The 22,405-nt window shown below is 34.9% G+C and overlaps 1 protein-coding gene across 3 annotated transcripts in view; it reads right to left on the minus strand.

Annotated features, from left to right (window-relative positions):
- The window catches only part of Stacl (SH3 and cysteine-rich domain-containing protein), a 708,284-nt gene that overhangs the window by 584,068 nt on the left and 101,811 nt on the right, over positions 1 to 22,405 (minus strand). For all 3 annotated transcript variants that reach the window (XR_016549521.1, XM_090405477.1, XM_090405478.1), the window contains exon 2: positions 3,643 to 3,751. Coding sequence is in view for 2 of the 3 variants with exons in the window: in XM_090405477.1 (XP_090261603.1) it covers positions 3,643 to 3,751 (109 nt within the window). In the remaining variant the exon portion in view is untranslated. The remainder of the gene's footprint in view (positions 1 to 3,642; positions 3,752 to 22,405) is intronic.

The raw sequence follows: 22,405 nt of genomic DNA on the forward strand, positions 1-22,405 counted from the left end.
GTATGCACCAACAAACGTTAAGACTTCGATGAGCAGCCTTTCTCGTGATCCGAGATTTTATCACTATCATGTATTAGAAGAAACCGCCTCATATATCGGAAAACAAATACTTTTAAATTTTGACAATTAAATTTTAACCGTAAGTAAGGGGAACTCATGGTCAGTAATGCTGAAATGGAAGTTCCGTTACTTCTTATTTAAGCAGAAAAACTGCATGTAAACAAAATTGCAGTGTGATATGATTTCAATTGCACTTTACTAGGTTTCTGGTATATTATTGTATATGAGATCGTTACACTCATTACCTTGTTCAATTAAATCTGCATTACTCGTTTCTTTCCCAGAATATAACAAGGTGTATGTGAAATATTGCAATATTAAAGCAACTTCATTACATTTAAATTTTTCTGGAACGAGCGTTTACATAATGAAATCTACATCCATTAACATTTAATTAATAAGCGGACCAAAATACTCCAATTTTATTAAGGTTGCGCCAAAGATTTACATCTGAGTAGTTTCTTTAAATCATTTTGTATGTAACACTTATTAGATTACCCATATAACAGTTTTACCAGAGGCAACTCTTGCCGAAAGACGAAATTAGCTGACTTAATTCAGGGAGAACTTAAGAAAATAGAGCAAAGCAAACGAAGGGGGAATTCATCATTTCCGCTGTATGAATAATTCACAAGAAATGTAAAGAAAAAAGCATTTATTTTTTTTTAATTATAATCTTCAAACATGCCTTTTCCATTTTCTTTGCATTAATTTACAAAGATTTTTATTAAGGAAGTCGGTTGGCTGTTGCTTAAATAGTTTGAGGGAAAGCTTTAACATACATTACCTATTTAATTATAAAGTAGCATCGGCAATTTGATCGTTTCTGAAAAAAAAAAAAAAAGTTAACTAAATATCAATCTATTTACACTGTCACCTGTAGTTAAACTAAAGCAGACTAAAGGAAGACGCCTTAACTCTAATGTCATCCAAACCGCATACTATGTATATACTTGGATACCCAAGTTTCCCACATAAATTAACTTTCTAACCCAGCTATTTTCTTCAACGAGACTAAGCTTTTTCCCCATAAGGGAGATGACATCAATTATGTCTACACACACAATGAGAACACTGATTTTTAAGGTTTTTCAATTAAACAAGAATCACGATCAACGTACTTATAGATTCCATCTTACATCATATGTGAGATCTTTCAATTCTTCAGGTACAACAGTCTTTACTAGAACCAACCAAACTATCCGGTCACCTTGAGAATTATTAGAGCGTCAACCAGGAAACAGTCGGAAGCCTGACAAACTATCGAGACTTAATGTAGCATTCCCCCACCCACAAACCAAGCTTTCATAAACAGCTATCGCATGAAGTCTAATGTGGAAAGCGATCATTGTCATTATTATACACTATCATATGTACTAAGAAATGTCCTCTTAATTGGGTTGCAATAGGATATTATGGTCTATATTTGAAACTCCGATTAATCCTACTTGCATCACTAACGATGGGGGTGAAACAGTAAATGTATGAACTAAAAACATTGAGCAATCTACGATCGCTATGAAGCTATATACAATCACTATGAAACGTGTGCAAAAAATTGGATGGGGTACTCTTAGCGATAAACAAAACTGAAATGACGTGTTAAGTCATGTGTGAGTGTTTTCGCGAGCTAACATTTTACAATATCATTTAAATCTACAAATACCTAATATTACTAGTATCCGAGAACCGTTAATATTTTTGCAACTAGCAGTTAAGAACAAACACCAAGACGTTTTTTTCTTTAATTCGTAACAGTATTGGAATTATTCTGTTATTGATTCAGAGAAGAGATACAGCAAAATTTCCACGACTCAGTACGTATTTACTGCAACCTACGTCTGGCGAAACTATCCAATAATGCCTTTCACAATTAATTAGATCAATTAAAAACGGTCGTTAAGTAACGGTACGTAAGTCGCTTGGCTATTAATCCTCTCAGTGAGAATCAACAAAGAAATTGTTGACAATTTATGATCTGAATAAAACACATTAAGATGTTCATACTCTCCAACTGCCTGCGCGCTATCAGATCCGTTTATGAAAATAAAATCCCAAGTATATGAGACAGATACCTAAGGACCTCGCCTGAGAATTACAAACTCATCCTCGGATTTGAATTAATCGAAAAGTCATGTCAAAGATAACACACTAATCAGGATGTTGCACAACTGCAGTGAAAACGACATCCGATTATTGCCGACAAAATATCCAGAGTTATTTTGTTTACGTCAAGAACTGTAGCAATGGTATGTTTCTGTAAAGTTTGATTTTTTTTTTTTTGAAGAAATTGGTAAGTGTCCATCCATTCGAAAAGCACATTAAGACGAGTCTATTAATCGTTTTAATGGAATTCAGTGAAACTGTATGCTCTGGTTTGTGAGGAATATTTATTTCTATCTCTGTTAAAACAAATCACTCTGAAACAGATTTTCATCAAAAGATTGATGAACTCGCAGTTAGTTTTTTAAGTATTTCAAACAAAAGTAAACTGCTTGTGATTGTTTTCTTCTCAGAATTGGTAATTTAAGGAAGTTTTGGCTCACTTATTACTGTCAAGATGATAGATTATAGTTGAACAAGTGCCAGTTTTATAGCCGTAAATCTCGGATGTTTGTTTTTTGTTGATACGAACGGCTGCAACGATTTGAGATAACTGTTTTCCCGTTCAAATGAAGCCTATTTGGAATCGTAGCGAGCTACCTGAAGACCATAAAAACGGTTGTTAAAAGATAGTCTTAGAGTGTTAGGCAATAGCGCAAAATATTACATTCTTTGCGCTTTTCATCCATTTTTTTCTGTCTGAACCATTTTAGATGTTAGTGCTGCTTACCAATTAATACAGTCACTTATAGGAACCGGGCATTAAATCCTGATTAGTGTTTTTTTTTTTTCTTGTCTACGTATAAATATTTCAATTTTGAGCTACGCGATTCCCAGGTTCATAACGGTTTTTTTTTAATAAGATATTCACTGTCGGTTAGCAAAAATAAATCTCAAAAAGTACGTTATGAAGAATATCCCAAATGTCAAGTTTGGCGAGAGTTCGATATTTCAAACATATAGCACGTGAACTTACAGAAAGATTTTGAGCTAAAAACACAAATTATCAAATAAGCATTGAATGTACATAATAACAATGGCTGGTCCTCTTCTGACTATGCAGACTACAGTTCGCCCACAGTTTGTAGAGCTGCTCTTGGCTTGGTGCCAAGAATAGTCGATTCATGCTAAAGGGGAGAAAGAAATGAAGGACGTACGAATTGGTTGCCAACACGCGAAACCACGTGCTTTATAGATAAAATTTCCCAACTGTTATACAAACAAAATAGTTATCACTTTAAAAACTACAATGATCATAAAAGAGAAGTTAATTTTCCAACGTATAATAATAAAAACTCATCCAGAAGACGGATTGATTACCCTATTATCGGAATGGATTCTCCTTTTTGTGACATGCGCAAAAGTATCGAAGGGTCTCGAATCTGTGGGCATACTATAAAAGTAATGCTTTTCACGTTTTACATTGCAGAAAATTATCAGTTCAAAAGACACCCAACACCAGAAAATGTTTTCTCTTACCTCTCCCTTCGAAGTTCTGAGTTTCTTTTACGAAATGTTTCCACCAGCATCTGGAGTTCTTCAGCATGCTGCTCATGGATGGAAGAAAGTTGCTGAGTGAAGTCAGCGACTGCAAACAAAACATGTTAGTCATTACAAAGGGGTCAATTTTTTCAAATAAAATAAATAATTTGGAGTTCATTAAATTACAGGAATAGTATATTAAAAGAAGATCCTAGTAGATGAAATTTCAACAAGTGTATAGTAGATTTTGATATAAACAAGCTTGCGAAGCTTGTTTATATCAAACTGTATCATATGAATTCTGATTTACTTGTACACATCTTACAGTAATGGTGTGCAGAAATATCGGACTATATGACTCCTTCGCTATTATTCAAATATATTGTAACTATTTTGTAACTATGTTTCAGAATATAACGTAGATACAAGTGTTCTGTTTTACTAAAGATCTCTTTTACGATTATCCACAACAAACGCGGTTGGATCATGTTAATCACTCTTTGAAGGATAAATGAATGGTATAAAACAATGCAAAAATGGTTATTTGATTTATGGGCTAAGACGAAAGATTCTTTCTAAGAATGAAAGCAAAGATTGAAGGAATAAAGAAAAGAGGGAACAGCTCAGAAGATCCCTGACTAAGCCACAATGAATTATGGACAGCTGTACTAGTTTACTCACATAATCTGCAATATGTATAAAGGGTAATTATGGTTGTGTTTGTGCGTGCGTACGCGCTCAAGAAGTGTTTCATAAAATCATTACAAAGTTTATTACTTTCAAAAATGAAACCAATCGCCGCTTTTTAAAATAAATCAAAAATAATTTTATTCTCAATTTCATATTATAGTACAGAGTGCTGGATAATCATATGTTTAATCTAAGAGCAGGAGCTCGTCCAAGTTACAATATGTATGAAGTTGCAGACAGCGATGTAATACATCGTCATATATACACAGAAAGAGATAGATTTGGAATATACAGAGAAGAGCCGCACTATACGAAGTTAATTTAGTTTCGAAACAAAATAAAATAGAGCACTTAAACAGTACTATTTTAATTGTATACATAAGACTGGATCCTTAAATACAACGAATCTGCTCTGATTCATTATTTAAATGTCATAATTTACGCAACGTTTTCCTTTTTTTTTTTAATAGTTTCTTCATTTGTGCAGAAAAAACATTTGATCAGCTTCTTGCATTTGTTTAGGACAGTTTCATTTCTTATTGATGAAGGAGGTTACTGAATATTTTTGACGCTAAATAAACATCTTTATGTATGGCTTTTTAAGTGATATGAGAACTGTGTATTTTATGCCTAGTTGTCGACTGAAAAAAATATCTTGTTTGATGTTCATTATTTTTACGAATAAAAGTAGCCTAGAAACGTATAAATATCCAAGAGGTAGCACGTTCAGTATGGTATATTTATTGAACATTGCCATATCCTTAATTTGTTTCTAGTTAAAGAAATTACTTGAAATTGGACAAATTTTCGCGTAAATTTAGATTCCATATTGTAGTGTGCTCTGAATATAATATACACTGACAGCAATTTTAAGTTTAAGAGTGTTTAAATAGTAAAGTCTGCTAAGCATAACCCTTAGCTTATGCTATTAACAATGAGCGGTTTCAACTTATTTAGAATTAAAGATGGATCGCAGTGTATTACTAAATACACTTACTTCAATTTTTTTTTTTTTTTTTTTTTTTTATTTCTATACAACTGCAATATGAATTTGATCGACAGTTCCTATCATGCCGGAATATCATGCATTTTTTTACGCACTAAATTTCGCAAGTTAAATTTTGCACTTCGTTTTTGAAACATTGAATTTGAAAAATTAACCATTTTGTTATGTTGGAGGTATAAACTGTGTGATCAGCTATACGTATATACAAAATGACTAGACGTAGACTCTCAAAATCTTAAAAAAAACTGCGATAGCTCTTGAATTTTAAACAATTTTTAAGCTAATTTAAGGCAGTACCCATTATTGCTATGATTTCTAATTTTTCTTATTAACATTTCACAGGATACTGTATCGAAGGCTTCATATACATGTAAAAATACTAATGCTTATGGTCATCTAGGGAAGGATAAACTGCGTACAGTTGAGCAAAGCATCTTCAATAGTAAAGTAAACTTTTCTTAGGTTTTCGCTGACTGACAAAATTATTATTGAATTCATCAGCTAATCTTTTGTCTTCGTTTTCTCTAATCATAAATATATAAAAAGTGTAGGAAGCACTTGTTGATACCAATCTTTGGCGATTAGTTCATTCAAACTGTTTTTTTTTTTTTAAATTATTTCCTTGACCATTTTGCTCATTGATTTTTGTAATATATTCATTTTTACTTTCTTTTAATTCATTGTGCATTATTTTTCTACAGTACTTGAAACTGTGTTCATGATATGAGACTGATTTTGAATCTTTTATCTACGTTATCTCTAGTTTTTATATAGTGGTGCCTTATCTCCTATGTAATCCAGGCATTATCATCTGCGATTTCGTTTTTACAACTTTTTATTGCATTTTACTGTTTTAATATATCAATACATTTATGATAAGAGTTTTCACTTCCGAAGAGACAGTACTTAATTTCCAGTCAGTTGTTCATTTGGATATCTTTGAGTTGTTTCACGGATATTTGAGTATTCTGTAGTAAATTCGTGGGTCAAGGATTTTTTTTTTCATTTGTACTGTGTGCTGTTATTGGGCTTTTCTTACAATTGTATTTTTAGTACCGAATGTGATCCAGCGATAGTGATCTACAATTGTTTGATTTTAGCTTCTTGACCTAAGCAGGATAAACCACCACTGAATTTGATCGTGGAGATATTAATATATTCTTCATTAATATATATTCTTCCTCAGTTATGAGAACATTGTCAGTTTTCATGACATCTAGAAGAGCCTCCAGTTCTTATGTACTGTTGGCGTCTGTACCTATATAGATGGCCATTACATTAACATTATGGTCATATAAAGTTAAGTCGACATTTGTCTCCTGATTTCATTTTTGCTATTCATGTTTTATATTGTTTTATATAAAACTGATATTGTTAATCAGATATAGAATTTTGAATTAAGATAATAACCCCGATTTCTTTATCTTGAGCTGTTTTAACTGGATTTCAACGAGACCTACACAGTTAAAAATGATAACTACTTTTGCGCTTATCTGCACACTCGCATGTAATGCCAATAAATCTCTTCATATACTTTGCGGCTGACCACCTAGCAAGAGTTTTACGCCGAGGTTTCTTTCTCTCTCTCTCTCTCTCTCTCTCTAGTACTCACAGCTTGTATACTAATCAATGGCGACAGTAGACAGATAGCAAGTTTGGTAGGTTATTTTCACACACACACACACACACACACACACACACACACACTGCTTGCAGAAGTTTACATTCCCAGAGCTGTACATTACATCTACTTGTAGAGCTTAACATGCTACATTTCAGGACTATTAATATAAAACATTTTCTGAAGAAGTTAACTACTGAAAAAAAATATAGAATTAGACATTGCTCTCAAACGGAATTAAAATCAAGTGATGAACGTTGCTGTTATGACACCTGCCAAAATATTGTAAAAAGAGAGGAATAATTTGCTTTTTTCATGGTAAACAATACTTGTTATACGAACTATCCTGCAAAGGAAAATACCTTTGCTGACTTCGACTCTACGTTATCAAAAGAAAGATCTCATGAGTTTGATTCTGACGAGGTTTTTCCATATTTTGTAGCCGATTTTAAAGTTGGTATTCGGAACAGAAAATTTGGGCTTTTAACTGCGCAACTCAAAACGTGACCGCAGAACACGAATAAGACTAAAATTGAATAAGGAACATCTTTTGGTTAACTGGGCGTCGAAAAGCAAACAACTACAGCAATACCAAAATGCAAAGACTGGTTTGCTTACCAATTTCTAAAAGTTAGAGCTAAAACGCGTATGCTGACTTAGGACTGACAAGACGTTAGAGGATTCTATTTATAAAGTATTTGTACTGTGATCTTATATATTCGAATCATTTTAAATAGATCAATATAATTGCTAACACATTTTTAATTAAAACACTTCATTCAGAGGAATAATGAGGATTACATCAGAAGTCTATGGTAACCTTCTGCGTGCTTTGAGATATGTAAATACTATAATATTTAATCTGATTTAGAGATCAAATTTTGTACAGCTGGTATGAATTTCGCAAAACACTGTTGCTGAGGTAATAGGAAAATAATTACATGAATTATTTTACAGCAATACATTTATAACGGCATTGCGTATTCAAATTCAGATTAGCTGCGTTACTTACTCGAATGCAGCGCCACTAACTTTGATATCGTAAAAAAAGCTGAGGCATATTTTATTAATGTTTGAAGCTTGGTTTTCTTAAACAGTTCTAGTAATTAATCTCTTTCTTATTCATCTTAAATTAGGTACTAAAAGTTTAATGTTAGCTTCTCTGATTATCTATAATTACACGAATCGTATTTCGACGAATTCCACATAGAAGGAATTACTCTTTCACTAAACCGTCGATAAAAGAAGCACTAGAGGGCACTCAAAGACTCCGTTTACTAGTAAAAAAGTAAACTTTTTTACTTGTAGTAAAAAGTATCAGAAAATATAAAATTTTCATATTTGGAAGACACTCCTGGAAAGGCAACAAATTTATGGAACAAAAACTGACTAAAATTTGAGTAAACAAAATACCCTAATTTCATGTTTCTTTTTTACTTTGCTATTTAATGATTTTCGCTGCTTAAAATTCTCAGTATTTCAGATTGAAAAACATTAAGACATGATTCTTAAGTACAGCATATAAAGTTGTGTATAATAATTTCTTAAAATTTTTATTGTGGGTTTATTTTCCACTGAAAATGACTTGCAGTAAAGTTATACAATATTCAAACTATCAACTTTGCATTTTTGACAGTATGCAGTTAGCGAGTGGCTCTTTCTCTGCCAAGACATTCCTTTGTTACCGAAGTATGACTGAGTCGTGAATAAGGCCATTCCTCGTCATTCATAGCTCGCAAATGCATTTTTAGATGCCCTAACACTCGAGGACACGAAAGGTTACTAGTAGATGGGTCATTTTTCAACGTTGTATTTTCCAAAAATGACCTCTCTCAAGTTTTATGCATCTCTTGGGGTATTAATGTTGTCATTTTTGAACTATCTATTCTATTCTTGTGAGCGAGTTGAGTTATGAATATACTGAACGATGTAATATCAAGCGAAGGTGTTCATGAATCACCATGAAACAAAGTTGCACTGTATGTCATCGCATAGTAGTGGGAATAGAAGAGAACTATTCCTCATAGTGACCTTCATATTTTTACTATTTGAATATATTAATTGGTCTGTTGTGGTCTGAATTTTTTTTCAAATAGAATGAAATCATTTTAAAGTAAGATTTTAATCGAAATTAATTAATAATAATTATCGAAACTTGTGTGCGAAAGTTACGAATAAGATTTATTCGTAAAATTTATGTGTAATTATTTTTATAAAAACTAGGGAAAATGCGATATTAAGTGAACATTTAAGTACATCTAATCAAATTTTTATCGATTTTTTTTGTTCTTCAAGATGCCTTTCTTATTTGCAGGAACATTACAAATTTCATTTTTGAAAAATTCCTTTAGATTTAATTTGAAAGCGACTGAAAAGGGATGTTCTACAAAAAGAACGTTTTCATTGATAGAGAATTATAGCATACTGAACAGATTTGTTCGAAATTTTGGCTGAAGCAACCATGACCATACATGGGGGCATAAACCTGCAGAATATTTAGTACAAGCTCAGCGTTAGATAATCTGCAAAACATGCTCTAGATGCCCAACATTTTCACATCGGTTAAAAAAAAATATTTTATATCAAGCGAAAGTAAATGAATATTAATAGTGACAGTCCTCAGTATGCTATCATAAAACACTACCGTTATAAGTAACTTTTTTTTTTTTAAAAATGAATCCTGGTTGTGAGCGTTTAGTGCTGTGGGTGGGATAACGATTAGATTATTCTTGTTGAGAGGCTTATACGCTGGTTAAACATGATAACTAATATTTAAGGAATTGACAGCGTATACTAGAAATATAGATTAAATAAACTTTAATATATACCTTCCGATATTTCGGCGAACGTCACGTTGCCATCTTCTTGGGAACTTACTACACAGACACGTGCACACAAGTACTAATAACAGCAAATGAGACTGAAGCTAGGAAGCTAGCGTTTCCTAAAGTCCTGATGGTGCCCCCTGGCGGGCTATATTGGTAGTTCTTGGCCTTTGGGCTGAAGTTCTTCTGATAACAGTTTCCCAAATTTGGGGCAGTTTCATGCATCCAAATTTGTTGAGGTTTGGCATGTTCCTAAGGGCCGAGGCTGATTCCATGAATAGTCTTTCATACTTGAACTTGCTGCGGTGTATTACTGTGGCTTTCTTCCATCTTATTCTGTGGCGAGTATCCAGAGCGTGGTCTGCAAGCCCAGAGTGGCTGTACTGGTAAAATCGGATGTAATCCTTGTGTTCTGAGATTCTGATATTTGCTGTCCTGCCTGTTTGGCCAAAGTAGGACAGTTTACAGCTGCAAGGGACCTGGTATACACCAGGTAGGTCTAGGGGAAGTGGTTGGTCTTTGGTGGAGCGGATAAGGGTTGCCAGTTTTCTATGTGGTCTGTAACAGGTGGTCAGGTCATGTTTTTTTAGGATTTTATTGATTTTTTCACAGAGGTGCCTCTGATGTAGGGAATAGTGATAGATTTAGAGTAATATTTTTTGTGAAGGGGAGGGGGTGGTGGGTTGTGGATAACTGGGTTAAGTATTTTTTGGATTTTTTGGAGGGGGTAGCCGTTGGCTGAGAAAGTGTCACGGATGTGATTTAGTTCAGTGGTTAGGGCTTGATCATTAGAACAGATTATTTTTGCCCTGTTGAATAATGTTTTAATCACTCCATATTGTTGTGAGGGGGGGGGGGATTGTTGGTGAATGTATCTGCCTGTATGGGTGGGTTTTCTATAAACTGAGAAAACCAAGGTTCCATCAGGTTGGCGGGTGACTAGTGTGTCTAGGAAGGGGAGGTTATTGTTTTCCTCTTTTTCCAGGGTGAATTTGATTCTAGGGTGTTGGTTGTTTAGGTGTGTTAGGAAGGAGAGGAGTGAATCCGGGCCATGTGGCCAAATAGCGAAAACATCATCAACGTAGCAAAGCCATATTGTAGGTTTTTGTGGGGCTGAGTTTAAGGCTTTCTCTTCAAACATCTCCATGAAGAAGTTGGCCAAGGGTGGGGAAAGTGGTGAACCCATGGCTGTCCCCTCTATCTGTTTGTAGAATTTTTCCTGCCAAACGAAATAGCCTGAGTTCATTGTAAACTGAAATAGGGCTGAGATATCGGGAGGAAATTTAGCTTGGATTAGCTCTAAGGTTTCTTTGAGGGGGACATTCGTGAATAGGGAGGAGACATCAAAACTGACCATTATGTCATTATGTTGGAGTGTAAGGTTTTCTATACTGGCTTTGAAGTGGGCTGAGTTTTTTTATGTGTGATGGTGTATTGCCAGTATAGTGTGAGAGCGCTTTGGCTAAATGCTTGGCTAGTTTGTAAGTGGGGGATTCAATGCCATCCACTATGGGACGTAATGGCACATTTTCTTTGTGTATTTTTGGGAGCCCATATATGCAGGGGGGGTCTAGAGTTATAGGGTTTTAGTCTGTTGGTAATCTCCTCAGGCCAAGAAGTGACCTTCTTAATGATCCAGCCCTAACCACTGAACTAAATCACATCCGTGACACTTTCTCAGCCAACGGCTACCCCCTGCAAAAAATCCAAAAAATACTTAACCCAGTTATCCACAACCCACCACCCCCTCCCCTTCACAAAAAAGATTACTCTAAATCTATCACTATTCCCTACATCAGAGGCACCTCTGAAAAAATCAATAAAATCCTAAAAAAACATGACCTGACCACCTGTTACAGACCACATAGAAAACTGGCAACCCTTATCCGCTCCACCAAAGACCAACCACTTCCCCTAGACCTACCTGGTGTATACCAGGTCCCTTGCAGCTGTAAACTGTCCTACTTTGGCCAAACAGGCAGGACAGCAAATATCAGAATCTCAGAACACAAGGATTACATCCGATTTTACCAGTACAGCCACTCTGGGCTTGCAGACCACGCTCTGGATACTCGCCACAGAATAAGATGGAAGAAAGCCACAGTAATACACCGCAGCAAGTTCAAGTATGAAAGACTATTCATGGAATCAGCCTCGGCCCTTAGGAACATGCCAAACCTCAACAAATTTGGATGCATGAAACTGCCCCAAATTTGGGAAACTGTTATCAGAAGAACTTCAGCCCAAAGGCTAAGAACTACCAATATAGCCCGCCAGGGGGGCACCATCAGGACTTTAGGAAACGCTAGCTTCCTAGCTTCAGTCTCATTTGCTGTTATTAGTACTTGTGTGCACGTGTCTGTGTAGTAAGTTCCCAAGAAGATGGCAACGTGACGTTCGCCGAAATATCGGAAGGTATATATTAAAGTTTATTTAATCTATATTTCTAGTATACGCTGTCAATTCCTTAAATATTAGTTATCATATTATAACGATTAGATTGTGTTGACTTCTGCGCTGTTGAGAGAAGAAACTTGGAACTTTTTCATACCGCTTGAGTCTTCCAATTAACAGGATGGAGGCCTCACACTGTACGAATGCGATTCATTTACTACCCAAAAATATTTCGAAAATCCATTCCCAAAGCTTGTTGACTAGAAGATGAGCACATGTCCAGGCCTGAAAACTGATTTTGATTTCAATACAGGTTTCGAAAGACAAACTCAAAAATTTTGGGGCATGGCAATTAATAAGGCTGAAGTCTGTAACTGTAAGGGATACAAACAGCTTATAAACGGATTAAAAGCGATTAACATTTCTCTATTTTAGATTTATGAAATTAATATTTCATTTTAATATAATTGAAGATCATTGTAATGCTGTATTATCAATTTTCTCAATTCGACAAGAGACCAATTTCCGATAATTCAGTTTCCTTTTCAGAGCAGCAGTGTTATTATTAAAATTTCCTTTTTATCATTTTCACATCCACAATTGAAATGCTTCAATTTAAAAAAATGCACACATGTTCTGAGAATTTCTCATTGGTGGAATACAGGAGAGTGGGCATTCTATCCTGCATTCTTTCTTATTAGCCAATGGGATCTAATTTTCAGTACGGGCCTTCTTAGATTCATTTACTGACTGTCAGTATTTACCTCCAATGTTTGATAGCTCTCTCTTATATGGTGCAGGTTTTGTTTAATCTGTCATCATTTTTAGTATTATATTTCCGTTAATATTTGAGGATTTTGAGTTTGTCACAAAAATAATTCATTATATTTAAATGGGCGCATGGTTTTTGTTTATGGTATTTTCTCCAACTAAGAATCGAATTGAATTATCTAACTCATGGTTTTGAATTTCACATTCTGCTCCACTTTACTGACGTTTGGTTAATGTATAATCTAGACATTAAGAGGAATGTCGGGTTCCGAAAACCCATTTATTGCCATCTAAATGAGATCGTCAGAAGATTCATGCGTAGAATTTGTCATTCGTTTAACTGAGAGTTTCATGTATTTTCTTTGCTGTTTATTATTTCTTTAATATTTATTTTATTGTACCATTTTTTACATTGCAAACTTGACCACATTTATGTCAACCTTCCTGCCTCCTTGAGTTTAAAAAGATAATGATTTAATTAACTTGATCTAATTCGGAAATCTTTATATTACTATTCTAAGATGCATTATATACTAAAATTAAATACAGAGAGAGGAAGGGTTGTAAAGTGCACCTGTCAATTCATTTTTGCCTGCCTGGTTGGCTGAATGGATAGCATACGCCTCTCTCTAATGCGAATTCGAATCGCACGTATGGATGTTTGCAAATGTCTTTAGATGGTGCAGAATGATTTTCATCATCAATTATGCCACCAATCCGCTATGATACTGGAGGCCTATAGTGATTTGAATAAAGTTCCATGTTTGGCGGCCCTTTTTTGGAATTACGGCTTAAAGCAACTGAGGCTACGAGATCAATGTGTTGCGTGTGTTCTTCTGACCGATTTGTCTGTTTTGCGAGATACAAATATATTTTTGGTCTCCAGAGTAGTTTCTGATTGTAAATCTTATCGTACCCACAACACTAATACTAAAAATTAAAGTGCAAGCAAACAGAGTTTGCGCCTGAAGTATCTTTCAGGACTGGGGAAACTCGTGGCAAAGGTGGCATGACTTCAAGTGGGAGCCAGACACGTTGGTTCCAACTTGAAGTCATGCCACCTTTGCCACAAGTTTCCCCAGTCCTGAAAGATACTTCAGGCTCTAACTCTGTTTGCTTACACTTGGATAATGGATTAAATCAAGAATATAATTTCTTGATATCTTTAATTATAATATAACCAAGCGAAAAACTTTCAACATACTAATACTAATTTAATATGAGGTTTATAAATGTCATAGGGTGGATTCGATAAAAAATTTGAGACAGTACTCCTTATCAGATTTTTTTGTGAGACGTCAGTATTCTTTTTATATTTTTGCGTTCATTTTATTGTCTAAAGCACATAAAGAAGTATGCAAGAGTATTCTGTTCAAAATGATGATCATCTGAACTGAGTGTCATAGATGAAAGCAAACCTCGTCCATTTCCCCCCAGAATTCCAGCTAAATGTATTTCATTCATTGCTATGAAGGAAAACTTTCTTTCCACGAAGTAATAAAATTCACATCAAGCAACTAGGACGAGCTTCTATTGCATCATAAGCAAGGGGGTTATGCTGAATTATTAAATTATTCAGAGTTACAAAGTTGATAATTTAATAATAAAGAAGATAAAAACAGTGTCAGGGGACTCGGTAATATATAATATAACATAAACGAGAATTTTTTTTGTTTACATTCAATTCCATTTTACTAACTCGATTTCAGGAGCCTAAAACCTTTTGGTACACATCCATTTGATAGTTTCTCATTTATTCATTTCACACTTGAAATGCGATATTTTTCTGAAATATCACGCGACTACATCCCGAAACGAACTGACATTCTTCTGAAATTATAGTTGTAGATTATTTTCTTAAGCAAAATGCAGCTACAATGACGTCACTGCGACCGGAAGAGCGGCATAAAGATCGAAAGCCCCCCCCCCCCCCCCAGCAGTTATTTTCTGAAAGTGAATAACGCATACCACTCGAGGCGGCTCTCTTCATTTCAAAAAACAGCTTCTTGAGCGACACCGTAACTCTTGCGTAAGGCGATCCACGTTATATTTATTCCAAGGTTATCGATTGTATCTTGACATGTTTCCGAATCGGGACGAAATCTACAACGCTCTTCGGGCCACTCAGTTATGACTCAACCGCGATTTGACCCCAAACACAAATTTTTATGTTCAGTGGAGGCTTCCAATGTTTACTTAAGGGGACTATTTTCGGTGTGGAGTTAAGTACACTAGCAACTACAATATAAATCTTAATTCACCACGTTTAAATATTTTCTTTAAATTAAGCACTTCGACCAGCTAAGCTAAATATTTCCACGCTGACCTCGCGAAACACTCATTATTCCCCAGGGTTATGAAATAAGTACAGTGTCTTATGTAATCCCTCTACACATGCGCAATAAATCAACTCGCTTCATTTCCTGCTTGAGATAGTGACACTGTATCCGCAAATAGTCAAAAATTCCTTAACATATTCCAACTTAATGCACGGTGATAGCGTTTTTTCCTGCCTTTAAAATCTACTGCACTTCTTTAAGCAACTTATGATAGAACATTACTATCCTCTGGAATATTCCCGATACACAGTAAAATAATATCTTCTTCAAACAATCCTTTAGGTGGTTAATATAGCAGTATAAATCATGCCATCGGGGTGTAACTCACTAATCAATATTCACAGAGCAACAACAGGTGATGAACGTGTGAAAAAAGCATCGCGTCGCTTAAATACAATAATTAAAAGTGAATTTTATTCAATGAAATAAATTTCAAAATGAAATGACACAAATATCTTGAGAATTACGAGAGCGATATGCAGAACATATACGTTTAAGTTATAACAATCGTAAACGTACTAGAGAGCTTAGCTTTATAACTAATAGGAATATCAAACTTCAGGAAGCTCTACTAAACCAAAAGAAATCGAGTTTTAATTGTTTGTTATTAATGCTTAACGGAATGATTCTTTTCTATATCTCTTACCACACGTAGTGGTTTTCGTTATCAACGTGAAACCATTTATTAAAGAGAGAGAGAGAAGTCAAAAAAAGTAATTACCCCTTAAACGTCCAACAGGACTTCAGTACGTACATATTTGCTTGATTCACTCAAACCACTAGACAATTTTTTTTTTTTTTCCGCATTGCATTTTCTGCATGCCAGAAAGGTAACAAAACATTGCGGAACATTACTTCCGAACTAGTCAGTGGTGTTTTTACCGAGTAGCAATGAAATATTAGCATCTACACCTAATCAAGTAAAGGTTGTTAAGCAACACTGAGGGGAGGTTGCTGAAGAGCGATATGTAACAACGGTAACAGTCAAAAGAATGTCCGACAATCTTCTGCTGATGAAAAATGGTGTAGTCGTTTTGTTTTACGATATCGAACACTACACTGTGCAGTTCAATTCCTTGCTTTTCAGTGGATGAACGTCTACTTTTATGAAATGCTACAATCCGGTGAAATTGGGGGTAAAGGGGGAGGAAGAATTATCCTTTCATGGATTGAGAAAGCTTAGTTCTTCTGACTGAAGAGTTTTTGTAAGAAAAAGTCTTATTCTGATGTATTCTACAACGCAAAAAAATGAAAAAAAAAGTGGAATCTTATTTATTGAAATGATATCGGATTTGATTCCAGTATTTTCTTCTACTGCAAACTATTCGAATGATCATGCTAAAATGCTATTACAGAATCGTAACAGTTGCTTACGTCCTAAAGAGAAATCACCACAATGCAGATTCAATTGCAAAATATATTTCGGCCCTTCTGGCAATTATTTTTAAACTTCTGTTGCTGCCTGCTTCTGTGTGTAACTCTCGTGAACCAGTTTTGTCTAGAGGGGATGACATGAAAAGTGATATTTTCTTCCGCCTAAATCAGTCACATTGGACCTTCCCTTAGCGCATGCATCTGTTTGACCACCTCTTCCATGGAAAAACTGGTATGAAGATAATAGAAAGCTTCATATGCTGTTATGGAGACCCCCACACTCTCTTCTTCGGCTGTATAGCAGCCTATAATATCCCATACTAACTTTTCTCCATTCCAGTTAACCAGAGTAATAATAAGAATGCCGAATACGAAAAATCCTTCGAATGCCTACTATAATGGGTGGTAAGTCATTCACAACACACGTGTATCCTTTATTTCTTAATATTTAAGTCATGTGATTTTTCTTAAACATTAAGAAAACACGTTATCATACCAGCTACTATACAGAAACATAGCTTGCTAACCATCTCTGTACAAATTAGACACGCCAGCGGAATACGCAACTACCTTGAACAACAAAAGCATGCGAGTTAAATTGGCAACAAACTGCTGCCAAGCAGAGGGCAAATAGGTCTGGAAAAAGTAATCCACTTTTTTTTTTTTTTTTGACAGATTCAGTTATTTTAACGTGCGCACACTGTAGTACTCCGATGTTCAAAACAGTCCGGCGCGTTTTCCAAAATGGATGTAATATCATGGAAGTAGAACGCCATCTTTTTCAAAAAGAACTTTTAGTTACCATATAATTATTAATTTAAAATATTTCGATACAAACAACTTTGTCCAATTTCTTATCTTTCTACAACGAATTACTTATAAGAATTAAATTAATACACACACACACATTTGTAGCATCTTCGATTTTGTGCTTCAATAAGGTTTTTTTTTTCCCAGCTAAGTTGCTTATTATACGGACAGATTAATGAAAGTTATTTAACTAAATAAGCACTTTTTTTAGGACGTCGGTTGTCTCATAACGTTCAAAAACTAGCATTTGTATCATAAATGAATTGAATTAACAAGCCGACATTCCAGCATGAAAATCATCCTACGAAGTAACGAATCTCCGATCGTTTCAAATTTTACATTCCACTGTTTTACTTAATGTGCAGAGTTGAACGTGTCAAGTGATTAATACGACAGGTGTTGCGTTACCCATCCAAGCCATAAATAGCACTTTGAATCTGTTTGAGAAATCAGGCTGCATTTCCATGACAACGATATAGCCCTTAATGACAAGTTATCTGATGAGATACAACGAAGCATTAGCTAGCACCTGAAGAGCCATCATTCGCTTAGAGAAATGCATCTTACCTTGAATGTATCGGATTTGTCATAAGGGTTACCGCAGTAGAAAGCGACAACAGATTGGTGTAATTTTAATAAAGCAAACGGCTTCAATCAGTGAGCAATGAATTTAACTGAATCCTTCAACTTTAAATGTAAGAAAAATAGTATGATACACCTCAATCTTGTAGAAAGCAGTGTAGCATGGCAACTAAGAAGCATTTGCTCATTTTTCAAGCTAAACTCAAAATTTATGTTCAGAGATTAACGAGTTACGTTCATCGAAACGGCTCAAATCATGTTTGATACTTTTGCTTGCTAGTGAAGGACGATCAAGGAAAAACCAAGATGTTTCTCGCTCCTGAAATTAATGAAGACCCCCCCCCGATTTTTGAATCACTATTCAAGTCGTAAATTTGCTTTCAAAATATCGATTTACCAAAAACGTATACGGTGTTCATATATCGAAAGTGACCTAATTCTTTTGGAATCTTGCAATCGATCGGACAACGCGACAAGCTTTGTCTCCTTAATACACTTCTGAACCAATGAAAACGTTTTTCAGATTTCTCCCAAACAGAGCTTTGGCTTCGTTTCTTATACGACCACTTGTAAGCGTCAGGTTAATGATGATAAAATAAATCTCTCCACGATTCTGAACACTCACTTGATTTTGCATAATCCATCAATGCAGTACTGCAATTCGTTTACATTAGGTTTGTCTTAGATGTGCACCGGTAAGGTCTAACAACCAGTCATAGGTAGCTTTTAATGAGCAAAAACATCTTTTGAAGCTTTACTTAGGATTAACTCTTCTATGCTGTACATTCTATCTTATCCTATGCTGGCAAACTGCCAGAGCAGCGGGGTATTGAAGTGCTCTATCTTTTCACAAGACACGCTGCTCTTCGTGTAACGACTACGGGATTTAAGTGTGCTGCTGCAGTTAAATCGAGAAAAGAAGGACCAGAAGAACCAACTGCAAATAAATAAATTTGAAAGTGGTGCTATGAAGTAATGATATACAAGTGGGATAATATAACCGAGAAACAGAAGAAAAATAGAAGAGCGAAGAATAAAAATGGATGAGAAACTAGAAAGAAAAAAACACTACTGTAATATAAGACGATACGCATATCTTTGTAACCTGAGGATTCTGTCTGCATGCTTTGGAATGTATTGTTTTCTTAAGGCCATTTATAACACTGGATTTCTGGCTTCATTCCAAATCTACATAAAATGAAAACAAAGAACTCTGGTATGGAAGAAATAATATTGGAATAAGATTTTAAACAGGTTTAGTATATTTGCATCGTGATAAACTTTACACAAACGAATGAACCGCTAAAGAAATGTTACTGATGGATCGGAGGTTCCGATATTTCTAAGTTATATACTTCAAACAATTATCTTTACGGATCAATGTGGAAGGGCGTCCTTGCCAAACACTTCTGTAATCAAATTAAAGTCACAGAATTTTGTATTACTTCAATCAGTCAAAATAAACAATTTTTTGCATCTTATAGTATGAGTAGATTCGCCATTGTATAACTGAAATGCACCCACCTGTTGTGTTCTGTGATGGTTAAAAATATATTCACTCAGTTTTATGATGTATGCATTGCAAACGTTTCATTTTTCAGCTATGTGAAATTATTACAAAATATGAGTTGCAGAGGAAATGTAGTTTCCAATGGCGATGGAAACTACATTGAAGAACCATGGTACGTTGCGCCATTCCACTGGAAAATAACCGAATTCGATTCTTGTCGTCGTGACGGAAGTAACCGTTATATGGATTTTTTTCAATTGAAGGTGAGTTAGTCGATCTCATAAGGTAGCAGGGTTTTTTCTCCGGGAAACTCGGGTTTTTCATCCCACATACAGACAAATCGGTCCTTCGGAACACACGGAATTTACAGATAAAAAAATACTAGTGTGGGAAGTAGGTGGCGTTGATGTAAATGATAGTAGATGTTCGGTGTAATGTGGAGACGGAGAGTTGTAGAGTAGGTGTCCTCCCTCGACGAGTCTTTGGACTCCTTGGAGGTGTCACGAAATAATAACACGATTGCTATTATACAAAACTGTTTCAGAAGTCAGAGCCAGGGATTACTTGAAATCCAATCACTGCAAGTTGATTATAGATTAACACGCCTAGCGTACTTTTGTATTAATATTCAATTTTGTTACTAATAAATAAAATCGAAATTCAAATTGGCAGTACTATGTGGACATGCGAATTTCTTCGCTCACCCAATGGACGATTTTTTTACCTTAATGAACAAAAAAATAAGGGTAAATTCTGAGTAGCAAGTTTCTGTTTTTCAGTGTTATGAGCTTTATAATAATGGCATTCGGTTGATCATTATACGTCGAGGAAAGAAACAGTACAATAGCGAGTATTGGATCTCTTCCTGGAAATAGCTGTCGTCATTACTGGCACGTTGATAGTGCATTTAAACCACTCTAAACAGAAATCAACAAACTCGGATATCACCATGGCAACACGGGGTTTCAGCAGTGCATTCAACTGCCATATATATATATATAAAGAAAAGATGGGCGAGGCGAACGAGGTCGGGCAATAGAGACTGCCCCTGCTATTCAAAGAAGCTATTAGTTTCTGTGTGTCATCTGTTGAGAAAATAAACAATCAACTGAGCTAGTGGAAGTGAAATTTAGTGGTGTAAACAGAAAGAAGAGTGGATTCGAGGAAACTGTGCTAGTTCATTAGCGACTACGTCAAAAGCTGTTTTTAAATCACAAAAGGTTACTTTCATGCCACTACGTAGATCTGTGCTGTAAAGTTTTTTTTTTTTTTTTTTTGGTTGCTTTGAAACTACTGTAATTGCAACTCCGAATCAGCTTTCCTAAATTCTGCTCGAAAAAGAAATTAGTTTGTCTGATAAAGAAGGCCAGTAGTTCAAGTGCTGATTACAATTTAGCATCTACCTTGAAAGCGGCTGTTCAAAATGGCTTTAAAATAAAAAAAAAATCCGTCAACTGTCATGTTCACAAAGGTTTTTAAAATCATATTATTATAAACCAAATGGTGCACAATAAAAAGCAAAAAAAAATTAGTTTAATCTTCTGAACAAGTCAAATAATTATCAACACACTTTAGAGCAGTAACGGAAGCTCTAAAATTTCAATTTAGATTTGTTTAAGATTATTAACTGATCGTAATTAAAATTTTGTTTGACATATTTTATAAAAATAAGCTAATCATCGTACTGTATAATGAAAATTATAGACTAATAATTATCAAACTTTAAGCATAATAAAATAATGCATTAATGAGCTTTTTATGGAAGTTCAGTTATTTTAGAAATGTTGCTGACCAGCTACCGAAGTTCTCTTTTGAAAATTCGATAAGTTTGTCTTTAATTTCAGAATGTTTAATATGAAGGCAATGGATTAGCTTGTTAGTTTCTTATTCCTCTTTGGCCTCTTCCCGTCCACTGCTGGATACAGGCTTCCTCCTTAACTTTCCAGTGTTGTCTTTAGCTAATATCCACCATCTCGTGTGAAAGTTTTGTATACCATCCCTCCATCTTATTATTTGCAGACCTTTCCTTTTCTTGGTATCCACTCAGTGCTTATTTTTGCCCACTTTTCGTTTGGTACCCTTCACCAGGTACATGCTTTACAGCAGTTCACAATATCTTCTACTCCAGTCATCTCTCTAATTCTAGTATTTCTTATTCTGTCCATTTTTGTTATGTGGAGCATTCTTCTCGCGAAGGCTCTTTGGGCCACAATCAACCTGTCTTTAGTTGTAGCCCATGTCTCACTTCTATAGGTAAACACTGGAATAATGCATATATTAAATAGTTTCCTTTTTAAGCAGATAAGTAAATCTACTAACAAGTAATCTTTATACAACCAAAATGCTTTCTTCCCTCGTGCTATTCTTCTACTTAATTCATTGTCTTTTCTTAAAATTAACTACCTGACCAAGGTAAATAGTCCTCCACAATTTCAATACGACTTTGTTAATTTCAGTTCTTTATGATCTGAATTTGTCATCAGTTTGGGTTTAGTTAGATTAATCCTTAAACCTTTTTTGCTGCTTTCTCTATCAAGGTCATGTAGCATTTCTAGAGCTGCTTCTTTATTTTATTTTTTTTTTTGTTAAAAAACAATTTCATCTGCAAAATGTGTGATTGAGATTTTTTCCATTGATGCTAATTCCATTGTTTTTCCATGAGACGTTCTTGAAGACTTCTAATGTAGCAGAAAACAACTGGTGATATATGATCTCTTTGCCTTATTTCTCTCCTAATACCAAATTCCTTCCCCTGATGTTGTAGTTTTATATTAGCTGTTGAGTTTTCATGTACAGTTTTGTAATAATCAGAAATACTCTGTTGCTATTTTAAAGATG

Source organism: Typopeltis vanoorti, chromosome 15, assembly GCF_054136105.1.
Source record: "Typopeltis vanoorti isolate ZY-2024b chromosome 15, IOZ_Tvanoo_1.0, whole genome shotgun sequence".
In the NCBI taxonomy this organism is placed as follows: domain Eukaryota; kingdom Metazoa; phylum Arthropoda; class Arachnida; order Uropygi; family Thelyphonidae; genus Typopeltis; species Typopeltis vanoorti.